The sequence below is a fragment of the Apodemus sylvaticus genome, chromosome 7 (assembly GCF_947179515.1).
Source record: "Apodemus sylvaticus chromosome 7, mApoSyl1.1, whole genome shotgun sequence".
In the NCBI taxonomy this organism is placed as follows: Eukaryota; Metazoa; Chordata; class Mammalia; order Rodentia; family Muridae; genus Apodemus; species Apodemus sylvaticus.
This window is the reverse complement of record NC_067478.1, coordinates 63,744,250-63,762,723: the sequence shown is the minus strand read 5'-3', so window position 1 is coordinate 63,762,723 and position 18,474 is coordinate 63,744,250. Positions and strand designations below refer to the sequence as shown.

Sequence of the window (18,474 nt, the reverse complement as noted above, 5' to 3'; positions counted from 1 at the left end):
AGAAGAGAAGAGAAAAGGGCAAGAGGGGGAGGAGGGGGCCGAGCATCCCCTTTTATACTGGGCTGGGCTACCTGGCTGTTGCCAGGTGACTGTGAGGGCGGAGTACCAGGGGCTTGGGGCAGGCATTGCCCTACCCGACTGATGGCCACAGAATTATGGAGTTGAGGGCCTCGTGGTGTCAGCCTGGTGTCTGGGCACATGGGCAAACAGCCTTCCGTCCCTTGTGGATTAAATCCACAGGATCACTGGAGTTCAAACCTAGCTTAACCACAACATAGACTGCCTTTCATGGTCGGACACATCCCCACTTCCTTCTAGCTGGTTCTGATGGCGCTGAAGTTAGCTAGCCTAGCCATGGTCTAAGACAGCAGGCAGTTTCAGGCTGGAGCTGGACGAGGAATATGGGAGAAGCCTTAGAGTTCAGGCAGCGGTTTAGTCACCTGTAGGTAAGGCTTGCAGGGAGAGATGCACACACATACACACACACACATGCACACATACATACATGCTCATGCACACACACACACACACACACATACACACATCCTGCTGGGGCTCAGAGCAGTTTACATGATGAATCTCTCTGGTCTCAGTGGGTGTGGGGAGGCATGCAAATGGCTGTGGAGAGGGGATTAAGAAAGAACCATTCTTACCAGGTGACATCCTGCCCCCCATAGCCTTTGTCCCCTCTGAGGGTCCCTGGGTGTTCCTTCAAAGGCCAGAGAAGCTGAGTCACTGCCAGTAGAGACCAAGCACACCCGTCCACAGAAGCTGAGGTGAGACTTATGTGCCAAAGAGTTTCAGAGTAGGTGCTAAGAGCTTGCTGTGCACGGCCCGGCCCGCTGGGGAATGTGGAGGGTCGGCAGGCAAAGCTCGGGCCCCTCACATCATCCCAAGCTTGAAAGGCTGCTCAGATGGAGAATTCTCTTGGCCCTTTCCCAGGACTGAGTCCTATGTCTAGCCTTCCTCCTGACCACTGTCTCTCTGATGTAGACTGTGGCGGCCAGGCTGTGGCCCGCTTGGGTGTCACTGCTCCGTGGCATCCTCCCCCACCACACCCCCACATCCCTAAGGGTCTTGATGTTCAGTTCTTGCCCCTGAGAACTGCTGGCGATGTGGGGAAGGGAGAGAGCCTCATGCTCAGATCTGGTTTCACTGTTGCTGCTGTTGCTGCTTCATGGCTGGCTGCCACGGGCTGAGCCACCAGCTGTGCTATATAAGACGGCTGGACGGCTGGCGGCCGGCGAGGTGAAGAAGTCTTGGACCCCCAGCTAAGAGGCTTGTTCAGGACACGGTGAGCTCCAACCCCAATCCCTCACCGCATCTCTGTGTCTCGCTACCTGGCTCTGCTCCTACCCCATCCCTAGATACCTCATTGTTCTTTCTTTGCTGGCTAACCACAGAAAAAAAGAGGGAAAACAAGATGCCTCTTTCTGCTTCATTCTTTTTTTGCTCCTCATTAACTGGACTTCCCTCAGTCCTGCTTCCCTGAAGTCACAATGTCCCCCAAGTGGCCCCATCTTGGTCTCGATACCTTTTCCTTCTGTGGTCAGCCACTGTGCACTGTCGGGGAACTCCAGGGAACATCGGCTGGGCAGCCTCGGAGTCAGGCCTCTTCGGAGGAAATGGTGGGCTGTAGAGAGCCTCTCTGCTGGCTGCCAGATGGGAAATGGCTTTTCCACAAGGTGCCTCAGGCCACCCTGGCCTCTTCCACAGATTTAGAGCTGGCTCTGCTGTTTAGGTCTGCTCAGAGCCTTGGAGCTTGGAGTAGCCTGAACCAACTGGTACAGCGGTCTCAGGGTGAGACAGTCTGCGCTGTGGATTTGTTTGTCCCTAGAGACATCCAAAAATTCAGGGGATCTTTTTTCTTCCAGAAAGAGACATTTTCTTCCCTTTCCTCTGCACCAGACTTAGTGATTAAAGGTAACTTTTTTTTTTTTGAAAGAGAGAGTCTTGCTCTTGCTGGGTCCCCAGGGCTATCCTGTAATTCACTATAATAGCTCAGGCTGACCTCCAGCTCACAGAAATCCACCTACCTCAGTATCCCAAAGGCTGGGATTGCACTTGGGGTCCCACTCTTCTGAAGGGAACCGTTTTTTAGATTAGATTCTGAGTTGGCGCTAACTCTGGGGGAGAAAAATACTCACCTGTGAAAGAGCCTGGGCCACCCATGTCCACCTCATGGTTCTTTAACATTATTTCTGGGCATGTTTTCTTCTCCCTAACTCCATGTTCCCAGTTCCTGGGAGCCCTGGGCTCTCACTTCACACCCATTCAGTTCTCTTTAGCTGGCTCCTGGCTATGATGCTCGTAGCCAGGTTGCAAACAAACAGGCCAGAATAGGTTCCAGCTGTGGCCCATGCACATCTGGGAATGTCTTCTTGAAGGTGATTGGACTGAAGCATGGGTGTCTTTCAGCCTGCCTGCTCACCCTAAGAGGACTCCCTGCTGCTGCGGCCAGGGCTACATAGCCTTACGATGTGCAAAACTGTGAGCCCCATTCAAGGGCAGCCAGGACAAAAGTCTGGGGCTTGAAAGTGATCAGTAAGTTACCCAGCAGCTGCTGGAAGTGAACCTCTTACTGTCAAGGAACTTCTTTATCTCTTTCCTCCTTTGTGGCCTGTCTGCCATGGAACCTGATAGGTTTAGAACCTGGTCCCGCCTGTTTGGATTCAGATCCTCAGTGTCTACATCTCCCCAACAGCTCAGTTTGGCGGTTCAAGAAGATGTCCTTCCATAAAGTTTTCCCCTTCATCCTGGACAGGTCAAGAGCTATGTCTACTGGAGCTGTAGGAGATGTGACCCGGGCTTGGGATGTAGCTCAGTTAGTAATCTGCTTGCCTAGCTTGAAGGCAGCCCTCCTTCACCCCTAGCATCACGTAATGCCAGTGTACAAACCCGTAGCCTCAGCGCTCAGAAGACGGAGGCTGGAGAATCCCAAGTTCAAGGTTATCCTTGTGTACATGTGAATTTGAGGCCAGCCTGGGCTACAGAAGACCACATCTCAAAAAAAAAAAAAAGGGGAAAGTGATTCAGGAGTGTGAGATATGATTCCCTTTGCTTCTTTGCAGATCATTGGCTCTATGAAACATCCCTGGGGAACCACAGGTCCAACCTTGTGAAGCAGTGCCACTTATCTGCGACATTTCTACGGGACCTGAGGGAGAGATGGCAGCAATCAAGACCTGGATACTCTCTTTCCTGGTCCTTGAGGTCGCCACTGTGCTGGGTATGCACCAAGTCTCTGCTTGCTTCCATAGCTTCTACTTGCCACAGTGAAGTTATTTCTGTTCCGGGACCCAATTATCCATGCATCTGCCTGGCCTGAAGACTTGAGGCTGTTTGATAGTTTGTACTCTGTTCCCACTTCAGATCTGAGATTATACTTAGTATTAAGATTCACAGAACAGAATCAAACAAGCAAGATGAATAGTCACTTGTGGGGAGGAAGAAAAAAAGGATAGAAAAGGTTCAGCCTTGTACACTAAATTTATCTGTGAGCTTCCTGATAGCTAAAGCGAAAAGGGAGTCACAACGGTGACATTCTCAGGAGCAGGTTTAAGGTTGGTCCCTTTTCAGTCGCATGAAAATTTGTCTGGCAAGAAAACTCAGTTTCCTTTATACCCCGAAGCCAGATTTGATGGACACACCAGAAACCTTTCTGGTTTCCTTGCCCTCTGCTTCCATATTCTGGTGACGGGAAAATCAGAGAGAAGGTACCTGCTGGAGCTGCTGACTACCTGAGCTGCTGCAGCCCCTCAGAGGTCTCCCACTCTCTTGCCTGCCTCCCCTCATTTCTAATTATACTGCTAATGCGGAGTGATCACAACCCTCTTTTAAAGCTGCATGCCCTGCAGGCTCCTGGCCTCAGAGGCAGGAACAAAGGCAGCCCCAGCTCGGCGCCAACCCTGTGTGTGCCCGCCTCCCCCTCGCCCTTTCCACCTTGGCAGCTGCTGTTTGTGAAGATGATTAACATTCAGCCATCTGAGGGGAAATCAGATTAGGTTGATTAAACGGGCTCCCATCACCCCAATTAAGCAGCACAGAGAATTCCGACTTGGCTCCTTGCCCGGGAGTTAATTGCCTTTCAAGGCTTTCGCAGGCCGCTGCTCCCCCCTTCTCCTGCTTCTGGAGTCTTCATCCCAGCTTTATGTAGAGACAGGCTGGAGAAGGCTGCCCCTGTCCCTGACCCTCTGCTCATCCTCAGGTTGGAACAATGACAGCCATGTCAGTTCACTGAGTCCTTTGTGGGATGGTGGATTTCAGTGCCAACCCAAGTCAAGGGGAAGGGACTTCCAGTCTTTGCCAGGCTCTGAGCTAGAAGAGCTTTCTAACATTTACTCAGCATGCTAGACAGCATTCTGAGGCAGTGCTTCTCGACCTTCCTAATGCCGCGACCCTTTAATATAGTTCCTCACGCTGTGGTGGCCCCCAATCATACAATGATTTTTGTTGCTACCTCATAACTGTGATTTTGCTGTTACGAATTGTGATATGTAGTATGATATGCAGGATATCTGATATGCAAACCCCAAAAGGGTAGCAACCCATACAGTGAGAAACACTAAGTATTTTATGAACAAACTCTTCTTTTCATGAGAGAGTAGACAGGGTCAGGTGGGTTAAACAGCCTGCCCAAGTTAGTTAGGAAGTGGCAGAGTGCGCTGCTCTCTCCAGAGACACTGGCGGCGTCTCATTTCGTCAGACCCTCAGGACAGCAGCACCCTATGAGGGGGAAAGTTGTGTTCCCACTTTATAGGAAAGGAAAATAAAGCCCCACATAGACTCCCTAGCAGAAGTCTCAACCTACTAGCTGACAGAAGTATCTGATGACCCCATTTAAAATGTTTATGTAATTAATGGGTTTCATTATGTCATTTTCACATTTGTGTGTGGTATATCTTACTCTCTGGCCTTCTCTGGTCCCCCCTCTACTCCTGCTGATCCCCCATTTCTTCCTTGCTTTTTTTCTTTTCTTTTCTTTTTTCTTTTTCTTTTCTTCTTTCTCTTTCTTTCTTTCTTTCTTTCTTTCTTTCTTTCTTTCTTTCTTTCTTTCTTTCTTTCTTTCTTTCTTTCTTTTTTTTTTTTTTTTGGAGATGTAGTCTTATGTAGCCTGGTTGGCCAGTCTGTCCTTGAGAGATCTTCCTCCCTCTGTCTCCTAAGTGCTGGGATTAAAGGCATGCATCACTATGCCTGGCTTCCCTCCCTCCCTTCCTCCCTTCCTCCCTTCCTTCCTTCCTTCCCTTCTTTTTCCTCCTCCTCCTCCTTCCTCTCTCTCTCTCTCTCTCTCTCTCTCTCTCTCTCTCTCTCTCTCTCGGTTTGATGTAGCTTAGGCTGGCCCGGAACTTACTATGTAGCAAAGGCTCTCCTTGAACCTCTGACCTTCCAGCCGGTAGCTCCCAGGTGCTAAGATTACAAGCATGTGCTGCCAAGTCTAGCTACTCATCCACTTCTAGAACAGCTGAAAAGGGAATTACTGTCTGTCAAGCATGCCCTCCATGCCAGCCTCAGTGTGTACTTCTGGGAAACAGGCTGAGAAATAAAGCCTTTGGGGGTTTCGCAGCAGTGATGGCAGAGCCAGAACTGGGCCAGTGCTTAGGACTCACGCTGCATCCTCTTCTGACCTTCCTCCGCATCTTCGAGCCCTGTGAGCCCTGGCTTACTCTTCTGTCCTACAGGGAGACAGGCGATGCTTTCCCAGTCAGTGAGAAGAGTCCAGCCTGTGAAGAGGACCCCTAAGCCCCTTGCCAAGCCTGCTGACTCCCAGGAGAGTGAGTCTCCACTGGAACAGGGGGGTTGGGATGGGGCCTTGGCTGAGCTCGCTGGGTAAGTCTCTGAAGCCTGGGTAGGATGTTAGGATTTCCTGGAAACTTCATTTTAACAAGACACTTGGCTATTCTCTCCAGATGGAGTAGAAGAAAGCCCAGAGTCAGGAAGCGGCCTGATGTCTTCCAGAAATGGGTGTTTACATGCTAGAGCTGGTGGGGAAGGAAGGGGTAGATGAGGGTGTAGAAATAGCACAGGAGTCTCACCAACGCCCTAACTGCCTTGCTAAGAGCTTTTTAATGCCAGGGAATGCTGTGGCCCAGACCACATGGGGAAAGCTTGCCCCATGCACAGTGTTAGAAAGGGGTGGGGGGCTAGAATGGGAGAAAGGAGCGATTAGACAGAAACTCGCAGGCACAGTCTGCCAGGCTGGAGAGAGCTGGAATGGAGGCTCCCCATTGTGAGACAGAGAAAGACTGGAGAGTTGCTGGAGACATAGGGGTGGGGTGGGATGTGGGAAGTGGGGATTGAGCAGAAGCAGGAGGGCATTGAGCAGGGACGCACCAGGAAAGGATAGCTGGAGCTCACTTGCTATTCAGAGATGGTTCCTCCTCAACCTGGCTCTGGCCCTCAGGTCCTGGAGAGTGGACAGCTTGGTTTAACGTCGACCACCCAGGTGGGCAGGGTGACTACGAGCGACTGGATGCCATCCGCTTCTACTATGGGGAGCGTGTGTGTGCCCGTCCCTTGCGGCTAGAGGCCCGGACCACTGACTGGATGCCTGCGGGCAGCACTGGCCAGGTGGTCCATGGCAGTCCCCGTGAGGGCTTCTGGTGCCTCAACAGGGAGCAGAGACCAGGCCAGAACTGTTCCAATTATACAGTGCGCTTCCTGTGCCCACCAGGTGAGTTCGAGTGGCCGCAGGCAGTCCTTGCCTCCCAGCAGCCCTGGCACAGGAGAGGCCCGGGTCTGAACAACGCATATCGACATGCACTCTCAGCCTCTCATCTTTAGTAAGATCCCCAAAGCTGCTCCAGTCAACTGTTTGTGTTGAGTTACAGTGACTCAGTAGGGAAGACAGTGCACCAAGTCCTCTAGGCTTTGAATCTCCAGCTTACTGTGTGCAACTGGTTTTATTTTTTGTAGTACTGGGATTGAACCCAGAACCTTATGACAGGCAAGCCCTCTACTACGGAGTGATATCTCCAGCCTTCTACCATTTTATTACTATTTTAAATAATGAGATAGGGTTTCTCTAAATTGCCCAGGAAGGTCTTAACCTTATGATTTTCCTGCCTCTGTCCCAAGTAGCTGGTATTACAAATATGTAAAACCAAGCCCAGTACAACTGTACTCTATAGCCTAAGATGGCCTTGGGCTTCCCAGTAACCTTGGATGGCCTTGAACTTCAGATTTTCCTTCTGCCACCCCACCCCTCAAGTGCTGGGATTCTAGGTTCGAACCACACCTACAGGCTGGGGCTCCATCAAAGACTTTATGTGTATCAGGCAAGCATTCTTCGAGCCACATCCCTCACCCTCTGCCCTCCTCCTCCTCCTTTTTTAAGGGGGAGATGGGGTCTCACTATGTAGCCATAGCTGGCCTGGAAATCATTATGTAGCTCAGGCTATCCTTCAACTGCTGACCTTCCTGCATTTCTCCAGAATGTTGGGATTGCAGTCCTGAGCCTCCATCCAGACTGATCCTGAAGTCATGATTTTTTTTGGGGGGGGGGGCCTGGAGATTACTGTTCTGGATTGAGACATGTTTCTCTGTAGTCCTGGTTGTCCGGGAACTCATTTAGGTTGGCCTTGAGCTCAGAAATCCACCTGTCTGCCTCCTGAGTGCTGGGATTAAAGACAGGTGCCACCCCTGCCTGACTGCCACTGGCCTCATACATGTGTGACACAGGGGCAATAGTGTATCTTCAGAGTTTAGTTAAACCAACAAACCCTTTTTTTGTATTTTTGTTGTTTTTTTTTTTGTTTTGTTTTGTTTTGTTTTGTTTTGTTTTTTGGTGGTTGTGGTGGTTTTTCGAGACAGGGTTTCTCTGTGTAGCCCTGGCTGATCTGGAACTCACTCTGTAGACCAGGCTAGCCTTGAACTCAGAAATCCACCTGCCTCTGCCTCCCAAGTGCTAGGATTACAGGCATGCACCACCACCGCCTGGCTGTTTTTTTTAGTTTTGATTTAAAGTTTCACTTTAATTTAGGCTTGCCTCAAAAAACGTACTACTAAGCAGCTCAATCTAGTTCCTATAATCTGTCTGTCTCAGGTCTCCAAATTCTAGGAATACGGGTGTGTCCTTCCATTCATAGGGGTTTTGGTAATTGTATAAGACAAGGAACGAAGCAGCAGAGCCCAGGTAGGCTAAATGTCAGCTGCTGCTACAATTTCCGTGTGCACGATGCTGGCTGCCCTCATTATTCAGCCCTGACAGTAGATCTTTGAGGCATTGCTATCTCAACAGGACACGTGAGGCTCAGAGAAGACATAGTTGTCCAGTAGATACATGGCTAAGTGCCACACAGGGGTTTGAACCATGCCCATGTTTTGGAATCCATGTTCCTTAAGTCCTTCCAAGCACTCAATAGTGCATATATTAAGTGACCAGCTACAGGCCTGCACTCTGGATGGGTACCCAGCCCCGGGGCTTTACCTGTCCATATAGATTAATGCTGCACGACCTGTGATGCTTTTATGCTGTTAAGGAGCCCAGCTGGTCTCCACAGCAAGGGCTGACCCTCCTTATTATACACAGCTTGTAGTTGTATTATATACAGAAAAGGTAGTTGTTTTCATACTAGTGAAAGACAATAATGGGCTGCTAACAATGTAGGTCCTACAAGCATTGCTGGGTTCCCCCCCCCCAAAAAAAAACCTCCCTTCCACCCATAGGTTGCCTCTGTGCAAGCTTTAGAGACATTGCTTCTTCAAGACTTTTGACTTCCCTTGTTAGAAAAAAGCCATTGCAAGGCCAAGGTGTGGTTCAGTTTGTCAATGTTGGCTTAGCATCCACAGAGCAGCAGCTTTCGTCTCCAGCAACACCTACACTGGACAGGTGGTTGCCTGCCTCCTTACAGTGACAGTACTCAGGAGAGAGAGGCAGGGGGATCAGACATTGGAGGCTAGATAATGAGACTGTCTCAATATTATCTGTACTTCATTGCAATAAATATCCCTGATATTTATCAACAGGGACTTTGTGCTCCCTCACCAGAGAAGATACAACCTTGAGGTCAGATTTCCTGACCCAGTCCCCTGGGGGAGAAAGTGACTCCTGCTGGTTTCATTTTGTAGGGTCCTTGCGACGAGATACAGAGAATATCTGGAGTTCCTGGTCTCCCTGGAGCAAGTGCTCAGCCGCCTGTGGTCACACTGGGGTCCAGACCCGTACCCGCACCTGCTTGGCACAGACAGTGTCACTGTGCAGTGAGGCCACGGAGGAGGGCCAGCTCTGCATGAGCCAGGCCTGCACAGGTATCTCCCTCCCTCTGGGCACTGAGCCTCTGTGGTAGGCGGGATTGAAGCAGCCTGTTTGATGAGCTTGAGGGCCAGCGTGAGACCGGGTTGCCTGTTCACCCACTGAGCCCTAACTATGCAAGTCATTTGCTCTGATGGGAGACACAGGACAGCTAAGAACACAGTGTATTGTCAATGAGCGATCACAGCTTAAGAAATCAACTGGGCAGTGCTAGTGCAAGCCTTTAATCCCAATACTTGGGAGGCAGAGGCAGACAGGTTGGAAGCTAGCCTGGTCTACAAAGTGAGTTGAAGGACAGCCAGGGCTATGCAGAGAAACCCTGTCTTGAAACATCTGCCACCCCCACATACCATCCCCCTCCCCAAAAAAATGAAATCAGGAAGCTGTTTAGAGGAGGTTCCCTGGGCTAAATCTGAAGAGCAACTAGGAATTAGTTGTATAGGCAGGCGAGGATAGTGGAGCATCCAGGCTGGGCTAGGGGATAGGACAGGTCAGATTCCATACAGCCCTGCTGATGTGGCTCCTTGTCCCACAGCTTGTGACCTGACCTGCACCATGGGCCAGGTAAATGCTGACTGCGATGCCTGCATGTGCCAGGACTTCATGCTTCACGGGGCCATCTCCCTCCCTGGAGGTGGCCCAGCTCCAGGAGCCACTGTCTACCTGCTGGCCAAGGCACCAAAGATGCTGACCCAAACAGACAGCAACGGGAGGTTCCAAGTTCCTGGCTTGTGTCCTGATGGCAAAAGCATCCTGAAAATCACCAAGACCAAGTTTGCCCCAATTACAATCACGATGCCCAAGACTAGCCTGAAGTCAGCCACCATCAATGCAGAGTTTGTGAGGGCAGGTGATTCCGTGCCCTGGGGCAGGAGGGGTTATAGTTGAGAGGGCTCCTTTCCTGGCTAAAATGTGAAACCCCAGTGTAAAACCCCAAATCTTTACCATGACCCATGGGCCTTCTATCCTCTGGCTTTTCCTAATTTCCCTTCTTCAAACATGCTATGCAGAATCAATCTATTATAGCCACAAGAGCTTTGTCTGTTTCTCAAATAGAGGCACACCCCTGCCTCAGGGCTTTTGCTCTTTGTGTGTACTTAGTGCAGAGGGTTCTTCTAGATGTTGGTAGGTCTAGCACCCTAAGGCATGAGGACTTCCCTGGCCTACTGTCTAAAACAATTACCATAAAGGTTTGTAGGTCACAGAGAAGCCTGGAAAGCACAGACATGGTGCAGAATGGTTATAAACATTATAATAAACATTATGCAGGGGGCATAAGACTGTGAACTGCACAGTGAAGCAGTGAGTTCTATCCTTTGTAGCACTTAGAGTGTGGGTGGCATGAGGGCCCCTGCGTTCTCTGTTGTTCCACCCAGATGCTACCAGAGAAGTTTGTGGGAGCAGGTCCCAGATAGAGGAGGTGGAGGAGGTGAATCCACCGGGGATCGTTTCCTTTGGTTGTTAGGGCACCACTGGAAACAGGCGGGGGATAGGATAAAGCCGTACGATTGAAATACCATCACAGACCCTGGGGAATCAGGACTGGCTAGATCCTGTCACAGAGCAAGAAAATCAAATAGTTTTCTCATCTTCTCTCCCAGAGACTCCATACATTGTAATGAACCCTGAGAAGAAAGCACGCCGGGTTGGGCAGAGTGTGTCTCTGTGCTGCAAGGCCACAGGGAAACCCAGTCCCGACAAGTACTTCTGGTGTGTATTCTTCAGCTACCCTGTCCAGTTCTCTCTCTTTTTAAGAGTAACACTTTTTTTTTTAAGATTTATTTATTTTATGTATGTGAGTATACTGTTGCTGCCTTCAGACACACCAGAAGAGGGCATCAGATCCCTATTACAGATGGTTGTGAGCCACCATGTGGTTCCTAGGAATTGGACTCAGGACCCCTGGAAGAGCAAGCAGTCAGTGCTCTTAACTGCTGAGCCATCTCTCCAGCCCCTGCCCAGTTCCCTTAGCAACCAGAGCTTGCCTGCCTTGTGTCTAGACTAAACTAGCAATGACTGGTAGAATAAAGGCAAGTATGGGCTACTGGTGCAAAGCCCGAATGGTGGCACTTACAAGTGGGACCTGTAGGATTGAGGTTGCCCAGACAACCAGCCAACCTCTTACACCTCAAAACTCAGTCATTCTGCCAAAATGTCTCTTGACTTTTGGGTTCTCATATGCATGTTCTAAGACAATGCTACAAGGCTTCTCAGTCCTGCTACCCCACACAAGATCAGAATCCCCAGTGGTAGGAGTGAGTTGTTTACCCTTCGATAATCAGTTACAGCCACTAGGCTTGTTTAGAATGCCTACAGTTCTGGGAGGTCAGCTGGAGATCACCACTCCTGTTTTACAGAGCGGGAAGTTGTAATTTAGAGAAGTGATGGGATTTGTCTAAAGATTCCCCATCAATTAAGAGGTGGGACTGGGATTTAGAAGCAATTTCCCAACTGCCAGCTAATCAGGTGCTCTTGGGCAAGCCGAGTGAAAGTGAACCATCACCAGCCCTCGCTTCCTGGCACATCCTACCCCGGCCCCTCCCTGTCCCCTGGGGCTCCACTGCTGCATCTTTACAGGTACCACAACAACACACTGCTGGACCCCTCCCTCTATAAGCATGAGAGCAAGCTGGTGCTGAGGAACCTGCAGCAGGACCAAGCAGGGGAGTACTTCTGTAAGGCACAGAGCGATGCCGGGGCTGTGAAGTCCAAGGTCGCCCAGCTCATGGTCATTGGTAAGCCTGTCTGCGTGGGTCTCAAGGGTCCCAGATCTGCAACAGGGATGGCTGCATCACTGGGCAGGAGAAGCTTGGCATATTCTGTGATGTGCATAGTGCCAGGCATCGTTTGAGCTGTGTGTGTGTGTGTGTGTGTGTGTGTGTGTGTAGAAATGGAAATAAAATCCAAACAAGACAGAAACATGCAGGGCCTGGGGATAAGGTTCAATAGGTAGAATAGCAAGAATTAAGCCCTTGGTTCCGTCCAAGCATTGCAAAAACCCAGCTTCAGAAGGTGCAAGTAGGGGGTCAGAGGGTCAGGGTCAGCAACAGCTTTATAGTGAGTTTGAGACTAGCTTTGGCCATGTGAGATCCTGTCAACTTGCCTCCAAATGACAGAAAAATGCTGCTAAAATTAAAATGTAGATTTTAATAGACAAGAAATAGACTCCTCCTGGGCTAATGCAAGGTAGCATTTGGGAAGTAGAGGGAGGATCAGTAATTCAAGGTCATCTTCCCTTTCATAGCCTTGAACTTATAGAGATCTGCCTGCCTCTCTGCCATTTTTGTTTTTTGAGACAAGGTTTTTTTTTGTATCCCAGTCTGGCCTCAAACTCACTATGTGGCCAGGAATGACCTTTATGGTCCTTCAGACTCCACATCACAAGTACTAGAATTATAAGCATGTGTCACCATACCCAGTTAAAACAGGATTTCTGGGGCTAGAGAGATAGCTCAGAGGGTTAAAAGAAGTGGCTACTCTTCCAGAGGTCCCAGGTTCTATTCCTACATGGTGACTTATAACCATTTGCAACTCCAGTTCCGGGAGCTCCATTTTTCTGGACTCTTTGGGTAGTCTTCTGGCCTCTGTAGGCACCAGACTCGCAAATGGTACACAGACATACATGCAAGCAAAACACCTATATACACATAAAATAAAAACAAAAGCAGGGTTTCTACGTACATTTCCTGGGATGTGGGAAAATTGCTGAGGTGTAGGGAAGTGCCAGGCACTGGAGGCCATAGATCGTGAATCCTCCCTTCTATTATAGGCCAGTGATTCTTCCAGTTTTGCTGGGGATTGAACTCAGAACCTCTGGAAGAGTAGACCCAGTGTTCTTTTTAATTTTTTTTAAAGATTTATTGATTTAAATTAATTTATTTTTTAAAATTTTTCTTTCACCTTCAATTAGCAGCTAGAAAAGGTCACTTTCTACATCAACTTTGTAAATGTTTAAGGGCCCACTTGGCCCAGATAGCCTCTTAAAAATGGCCAGCAAAAACATACCAAGATTTATTTATTATATATGTAAGTACATTGTAGCTGTCTTTAGACACCCCAGAGGGGGACATCAAATCTCATTACAGATGGTTATTAGCCACCATGTGGTTGCTGGGATTTGAACTCAGGACCTTCAGGAAGAACAGTCAGTGCTCTTAACCTCTAAGCAGTTTCTCCAGCCCCAAGACCCAGTGCCCTTAACCACTGAGCCATTTCTCCAGCCCAAGGCACATACTTGCAATCCCAGTATTTGAAAGGTGGAAACAAGAGGATTGTGAATTCAAGATCATCCTAGGCAAAAGTTTAAAGGCAGCCTGAAACATCTGAGACCCTGACTCAACAAAACAAAAACAAAATAGTGAGAGGGGAAGAAAGGGGAGAGAGAGAGAGAGAGAACCCCCATTGAGTTGAAGTACTCTGTCTAAGGCATAAACTTTTTTTTGTTTTGTTTCATTTTGTTTTGTTTTTTGCTTTTTGAGACAGGGTTTCTCTATGACAAGGCATAAACTCACACTTTAACATTCACACAATTTCTTCTTTAGCACATGACGAGACTCCTTGCAATCCAACCCCGGAGAGCTACCTGATCCGGCTGCCCCATGATTGCTTCCAGAATGGCACCAACTCCTTCTACTATGATGTAGGCCGCTGCCCGATCAAGACCTGTGCAGGTCAGCAGGACAATGGGATCCGGTGCCGAGACGCTGTGGACTACTGCTGTGGCATTTCCAGAACAGAGGAGCGGGAGATCCAGTGCAGCGGGTACACACTGCCCACCAAGGTGGCCGTGGAATGCAGCTGCCAACGATGTGCAGAGACACGGAGCATCATCCGGGGCCGAGTCACTGCTGCGGACAATGGGGAGCCCATGCGCTTTGGCCATGTGTACATGGGGAATAACCGTGTGAGCATGACTGGCTACAAAGGCACGTTCACCCTCCACATCCCCCAGGACACGGAGAGGCTGGTGCTCACATTTGTGGACAGGCTGCAGAAATTTGTCAACACTACCAAAGTGCTACCTTTCAACAAGAAGGGGAGTGCAGTGTTCCACGAGATCAAGATGCTTCGGCAGAAAGAGCCCATCACGTTGGAAGCCATGGAAACCAACATTATCCCCCTGGGCGAGGTGATTGGGGAAGACCCCGTGGCTGAACTGGAGATTCCATCCAAAAGTTTCTATAGGCAGAATGGGGAGCCCTTCACAGGAAAGGTAAAGGCCAGCGTGACCTTCCTGGATCCTCGGAATATCTCTACAGCCGCAGCTGCCCAAAGTGACCTGAACTTCATCAACGATGAAGGCGACACCTTTCCCCTTAGAACATACGGTATGTTTTCGGTGGACTTTAGAGACGAGGCCACTTCTGAGTCACTTAATGCTGGCAAGGTAAAGGTCCACCTTGACTCGTCCCAGGTCAAAATGCCGGAGCACGTGCCGGCCATGAAACTCTGGTCGCTCAACCCAGACACAGGCCTCTGGGAAGAGGAAGGAGATTTCAAATTTGAAAGCCAAAGGAGAAACAAGAGGGAAGAGAGAACCTTCCTAGTGGGCAATATGGAGATTCGTGAGAGAAGGCTCTTTAACCTGGACGTCCCTGAAAGTCGAAGGTGCTTTATCAAGGTGAGGACGTATCGGAGCGAGAGGTTCTTGCCCAGTGAGCAAATCCAGGGTGTTGTAGTCTCGGTGATCAATCTGGAGCCCAGAACTGGCTTCTCATCCAACCCCAGGGCCTGGGGCCGATTTGACAGTGTCATCACAGGGCCCAATGGGGCCTGCCTGCCTGCCTTCTGTGATGACCAGTCCCCTGATGCCTACTCCGTCTATGTTTTGGCAAGCCTTTCTGGAGAAGAGCTAGAGGCCGTTGAGTCTTCTCCTAAATTCAACCCAAATGCAATCGGTGTCCCTCAGCCTTACCTCAACAAACTTAAATACCGTCGGACAGACCATGAGGATCCACGGGTGAAAAAGACGGCTTTCCAAATCAGTATGGCCAAGCCAAGGCCCAACTCGGCTGAGGAGAGCAATGGGCCCATCTATGCCTTTGAGAACCTTCGGGCATGCGAGGAGGCCCCACCCAGTGCAGCTCACTTCCGGTTCTATCAGATTGAGGGGGACCGCTATGACTATAACACAGTTCCTTTCAATGAAGATGACCCTATGAGCTGGACGGAAGACTACTTGGCATGGTGGCCCAAGCCCATGGAGTTCAGGGCCTGCTACATCAAGGTAAAGATTGTGGGGCCCCTCGAGGTGAATGTACGATCCCGTAACATGGGAGGCACCCACCGGCAGACCGTGGGAAAGCTCTATGGGATCCGGGATGTGAAGAGTACTCGGGACAGAGACCAACCTAATGTCTCATCTGCCTGCCTGGAGTTCAAGTGCAGTGGAATGCTGTACGACCAAGACCGTGTAGACCGCACCTTAGTGAAGGTCATCCCTCAGGGCAGCTGCCATCGAGCTAGTGTTAACTCTATGTTGCACGAGTACCTGGTCAACCACCTTCCCCTGGCAGTCAACAATGACACCAGTGAGTACACCATGCTGGCACCCCTGGACCCTCTGGGCCACAATTACGGTATCTATACTGTCACAGACCAGGACCCTCGTACAGCTAAGGAGATTGCGCTTGGCCGGTGCTTTGACGGCACTTCTGATGGCTCCTCCAGAATTATGAAGAGCAATGTGGGTGTCGCCCTGACCTTTAACTGTGCAGAAAGGCAGGTAGGCCGCCAGAGTGCCTTCCAGTACCTCCAGAGCGCACCCGCCCGGTCCCCAGCTATAGGCACTGGCCAAGGAAGAGTATCTACAATGAGGCAACAGCGGGTAAGCAGGGGTGGCCCACGCCGGCGTGGAGGCATGGCCCCTCTGAGATTTTCTGGTGTTGCTCAACAACCTCTGAGCAACTGAGTCTTGTGGTCCTTAGTCTTCTCTGTCTACCTTGTGTGACAGCTGTCGTGAGACTGATGCACAAACTGTCACTTGTTAATTTAAACATATCTGATTTGGTGCAGTTAGCTTCTTTGTGCCTTTGCGCACTGTCTCTGTCTTGTGATACTGATTGACACAGGGCCCCCAAGATGACAAAACGCAGATCCCCTCTTAAAAAGAAACAAAAGGAATTGGTAAACGTCTGCAGCTTCGGCCGAAAACACACTTCTTATTGTATGGTTTTGCCAGCCTTTACGCTAATGATAATCTAATACTGAGGCTCAAGTGAACAATAATTAAACAGTTCTTGGCCATGTTCCACAGGATGTAAGCAAAGCCTCTGTCACAGTCCATATATGTAAGTGGTGATGAATAAGGAAATAAACAATATTTTTATGTGAATTGCAATTAACATTTATTTCTTTGGGAAATTTGGAACTCTGGTGTCCATGCACAGTTTCTTTTGTTTGTTTGTTTTGTTTTATTTTGTGGCAGGGTTTCTCTGGGTAGTCCTGGATGTTCTGGAACTTGCTTTGTAGACCAGGCTGGCTTTGAACTTACAGCGATCCCCTGCCTCTGTCTCCAGAGTGCTGGGATCAGAGGTGACATCCCACCAAAGATTCTTTGTTTTTAGTGTGTGTGTGTGTGTGTGTGTGTGTGTGTGTGTATTTATTTTCATTACATGTATGCAGGTGCCCAAGGAGGCCAGAGGGCATCAGAACCCCTGGAATTGGAGTCAGAGGTGGTTTTAAGCCATCTGATATGGGTTCTGGGCAGAACCAGGCTCTTTTGCAAGGGCAATAAGTACTCTTAATTGCTGAGCCCTCTCTCCAGCCTCTAAATGTACTGTTATCCCAACAATTCTGGGAAGACTATCTCCCAGTAACCCATGATTGCTTTGCGTTGTTAATTGTGTATTTCTCTCTTTCAAGATAGGGTTTCTAGTAGTGAAGTCTGGTCTCAAACTCATAAAGGTTAGGATCACCTTGGACTCCTGGTATTTCTGCCTTCATCTCCCAAGTGCTAGAATTAGGGACACACACCACTGCACCTAGCTTTATGCAGTCCTGGGGATCAAACCCAGGATTTTAAGCATGCCTGGTAAGTCCTCCCCAGACTTAGCTGCATTCCCCAGTCCTGCACGTATGCTCCTTTATATTTGCTGTTCTTGCTAGGAGCCCAGCAAGGCCAGGGCAGATATCCATAGATGCACATCCTGGGCTTTGACTCTGAGGCTGCCATGCTATCCTTCAGCCTTCAAATTACACCAGGTGCTCTGAGCACAGGGCTCTAGAAAATGGGACCAAGGTGGTTCAAGGTCTCGTGTCCCAAAGTTACAGGGCTGGGCACCTCCGGCTGTTACATTTGCTCTCTTAGCTCATATTTTCCATTTTCAGAGAAAAGCAGAGATTCCTGGAGTTATGAGCCTGTTCTGGGCTCCTGAGCAAGGCTTAAAATATGTCCCAGTTTTTGTCTCCTTTTTCCAGCATGAAGGAGATTATACAATGCTGGCCTAGGATTCTGGCCAAGTAATCCTTTGGCTTCTCCCGGTTCTGTTGTCTCCTCCAGCTGCTCTGGCTAACCTTGCTCCAGATGACAGGCTTTCTCTCTCTCTCTCTGCGTTCACGCCTTCTACAGACACCCTGCTTTTCTAGACTGCAGGCCTCTGCTATGGATAGCACCTGTCCCTGGAGTGAAACAACTGGTCTAAAGGGACAGGATTTAGTTTTGGTTTAAAAGGTTTTAAATAGTAAACCAAGGGCCAGTAGGTGGCACCAGTGCAACCCTGGAGCCTCAGGAGAAGGCAGGGGAGGAGAGAACAGGATAGCACTCTAGTCTATACTGGATCTCAGCATTCAGGAGATGGAGGCTGGAGAATCAGGAAGTCAAGGTCAGCTTAAGCTTCAAAGTAAGTCTGAGGTTAGCAGCATGAGCTCATAAGCTCCTGCTTGAAAAATCAAAACCAACCAACCAAACAAACAAACAAATAACCAGGAGAGGGGAAGCAGAGTTGGAATGAGATGATTTTCTATCTTTTTCTACCAGCTACTCCAAAACTGTCAGGAAAACAGGTCAGGGAGGGCTGGAGGAAGATAGGGCACCATTTATTATCAGAACAAAAACCTTGCCATGTTCCCTTGGTCAGACTGAGCTCCTTTGGCCACCACTGTGCTGTGTTGGACTCCATCTCTCAGATCAGCATCTGCCTAGCTCCTATGAGTGCAGTTTATAATCAACTAGAAATGTCTCTGGCATGCACAAGGTCCCAGGTTCCTTCCCCTGAACAACCAAC

At 49.4% G+C, this 18,474-nt stretch overlaps 1 protein-coding gene across 1 annotated transcript; it reads left to right on the top strand.

Annotated features, from left to right (window-relative positions):
- Positions 1-1,103: 1,103 nt before the first annotated feature.
- Cilp (cartilage intermediate layer protein) lies at positions 1,104-16,561 on the top strand. Its single transcript, XM_052188016.1, has 9 exons — positions 1,104-1,294; positions 3,072-3,229; positions 5,679-5,771; positions 6,401-6,670; positions 9,067-9,246; positions 9,786-10,100; positions 10,852-10,960; positions 11,828-11,985; positions 13,792-16,561. The coding sequence occupies exons 2-9, from the start codon at positions 3,169-3,171 to the stop codon at positions 16,158-16,160; spliced, it is 3,555 nt and encodes a 1,184-aa protein (XP_052043976.1). The 5' UTR covers positions 1,104-1,294; positions 3,072-3,168; the 3' UTR covers positions 16,161-16,561.
- The last annotated feature ends 1,913 nt before the right edge of the window (positions 16,562-18,474 follow it).

What these genes read in the sequence shown, in the direction of transcription:
- Cilp (XM_052188016.1), top strand. Translation starts at nt 3,169, where the DNA reads ATGGCAGCAATCAAGACCTGGATACTCTCTTTCCTGGTCCTTGAGGTC. An exon ending in GCCTGCTGACTCCCAGGAGA is followed by an intron (nt 5,772 to 6,400) that starts GTGAGTCTCCAC and finishes TCTGGCCCTCAG; the next exon opens with GTCCTGGAGAGTGGACAGCT. An exon ending in TGCAGAGTTTGTGAGGGCAG is followed by an intron (nt 10,101 to 10,851) that starts GTGATTCCGTGC and finishes CTTCTCTCCCAG; the next exon opens with AGACTCCATACATTGTAATG.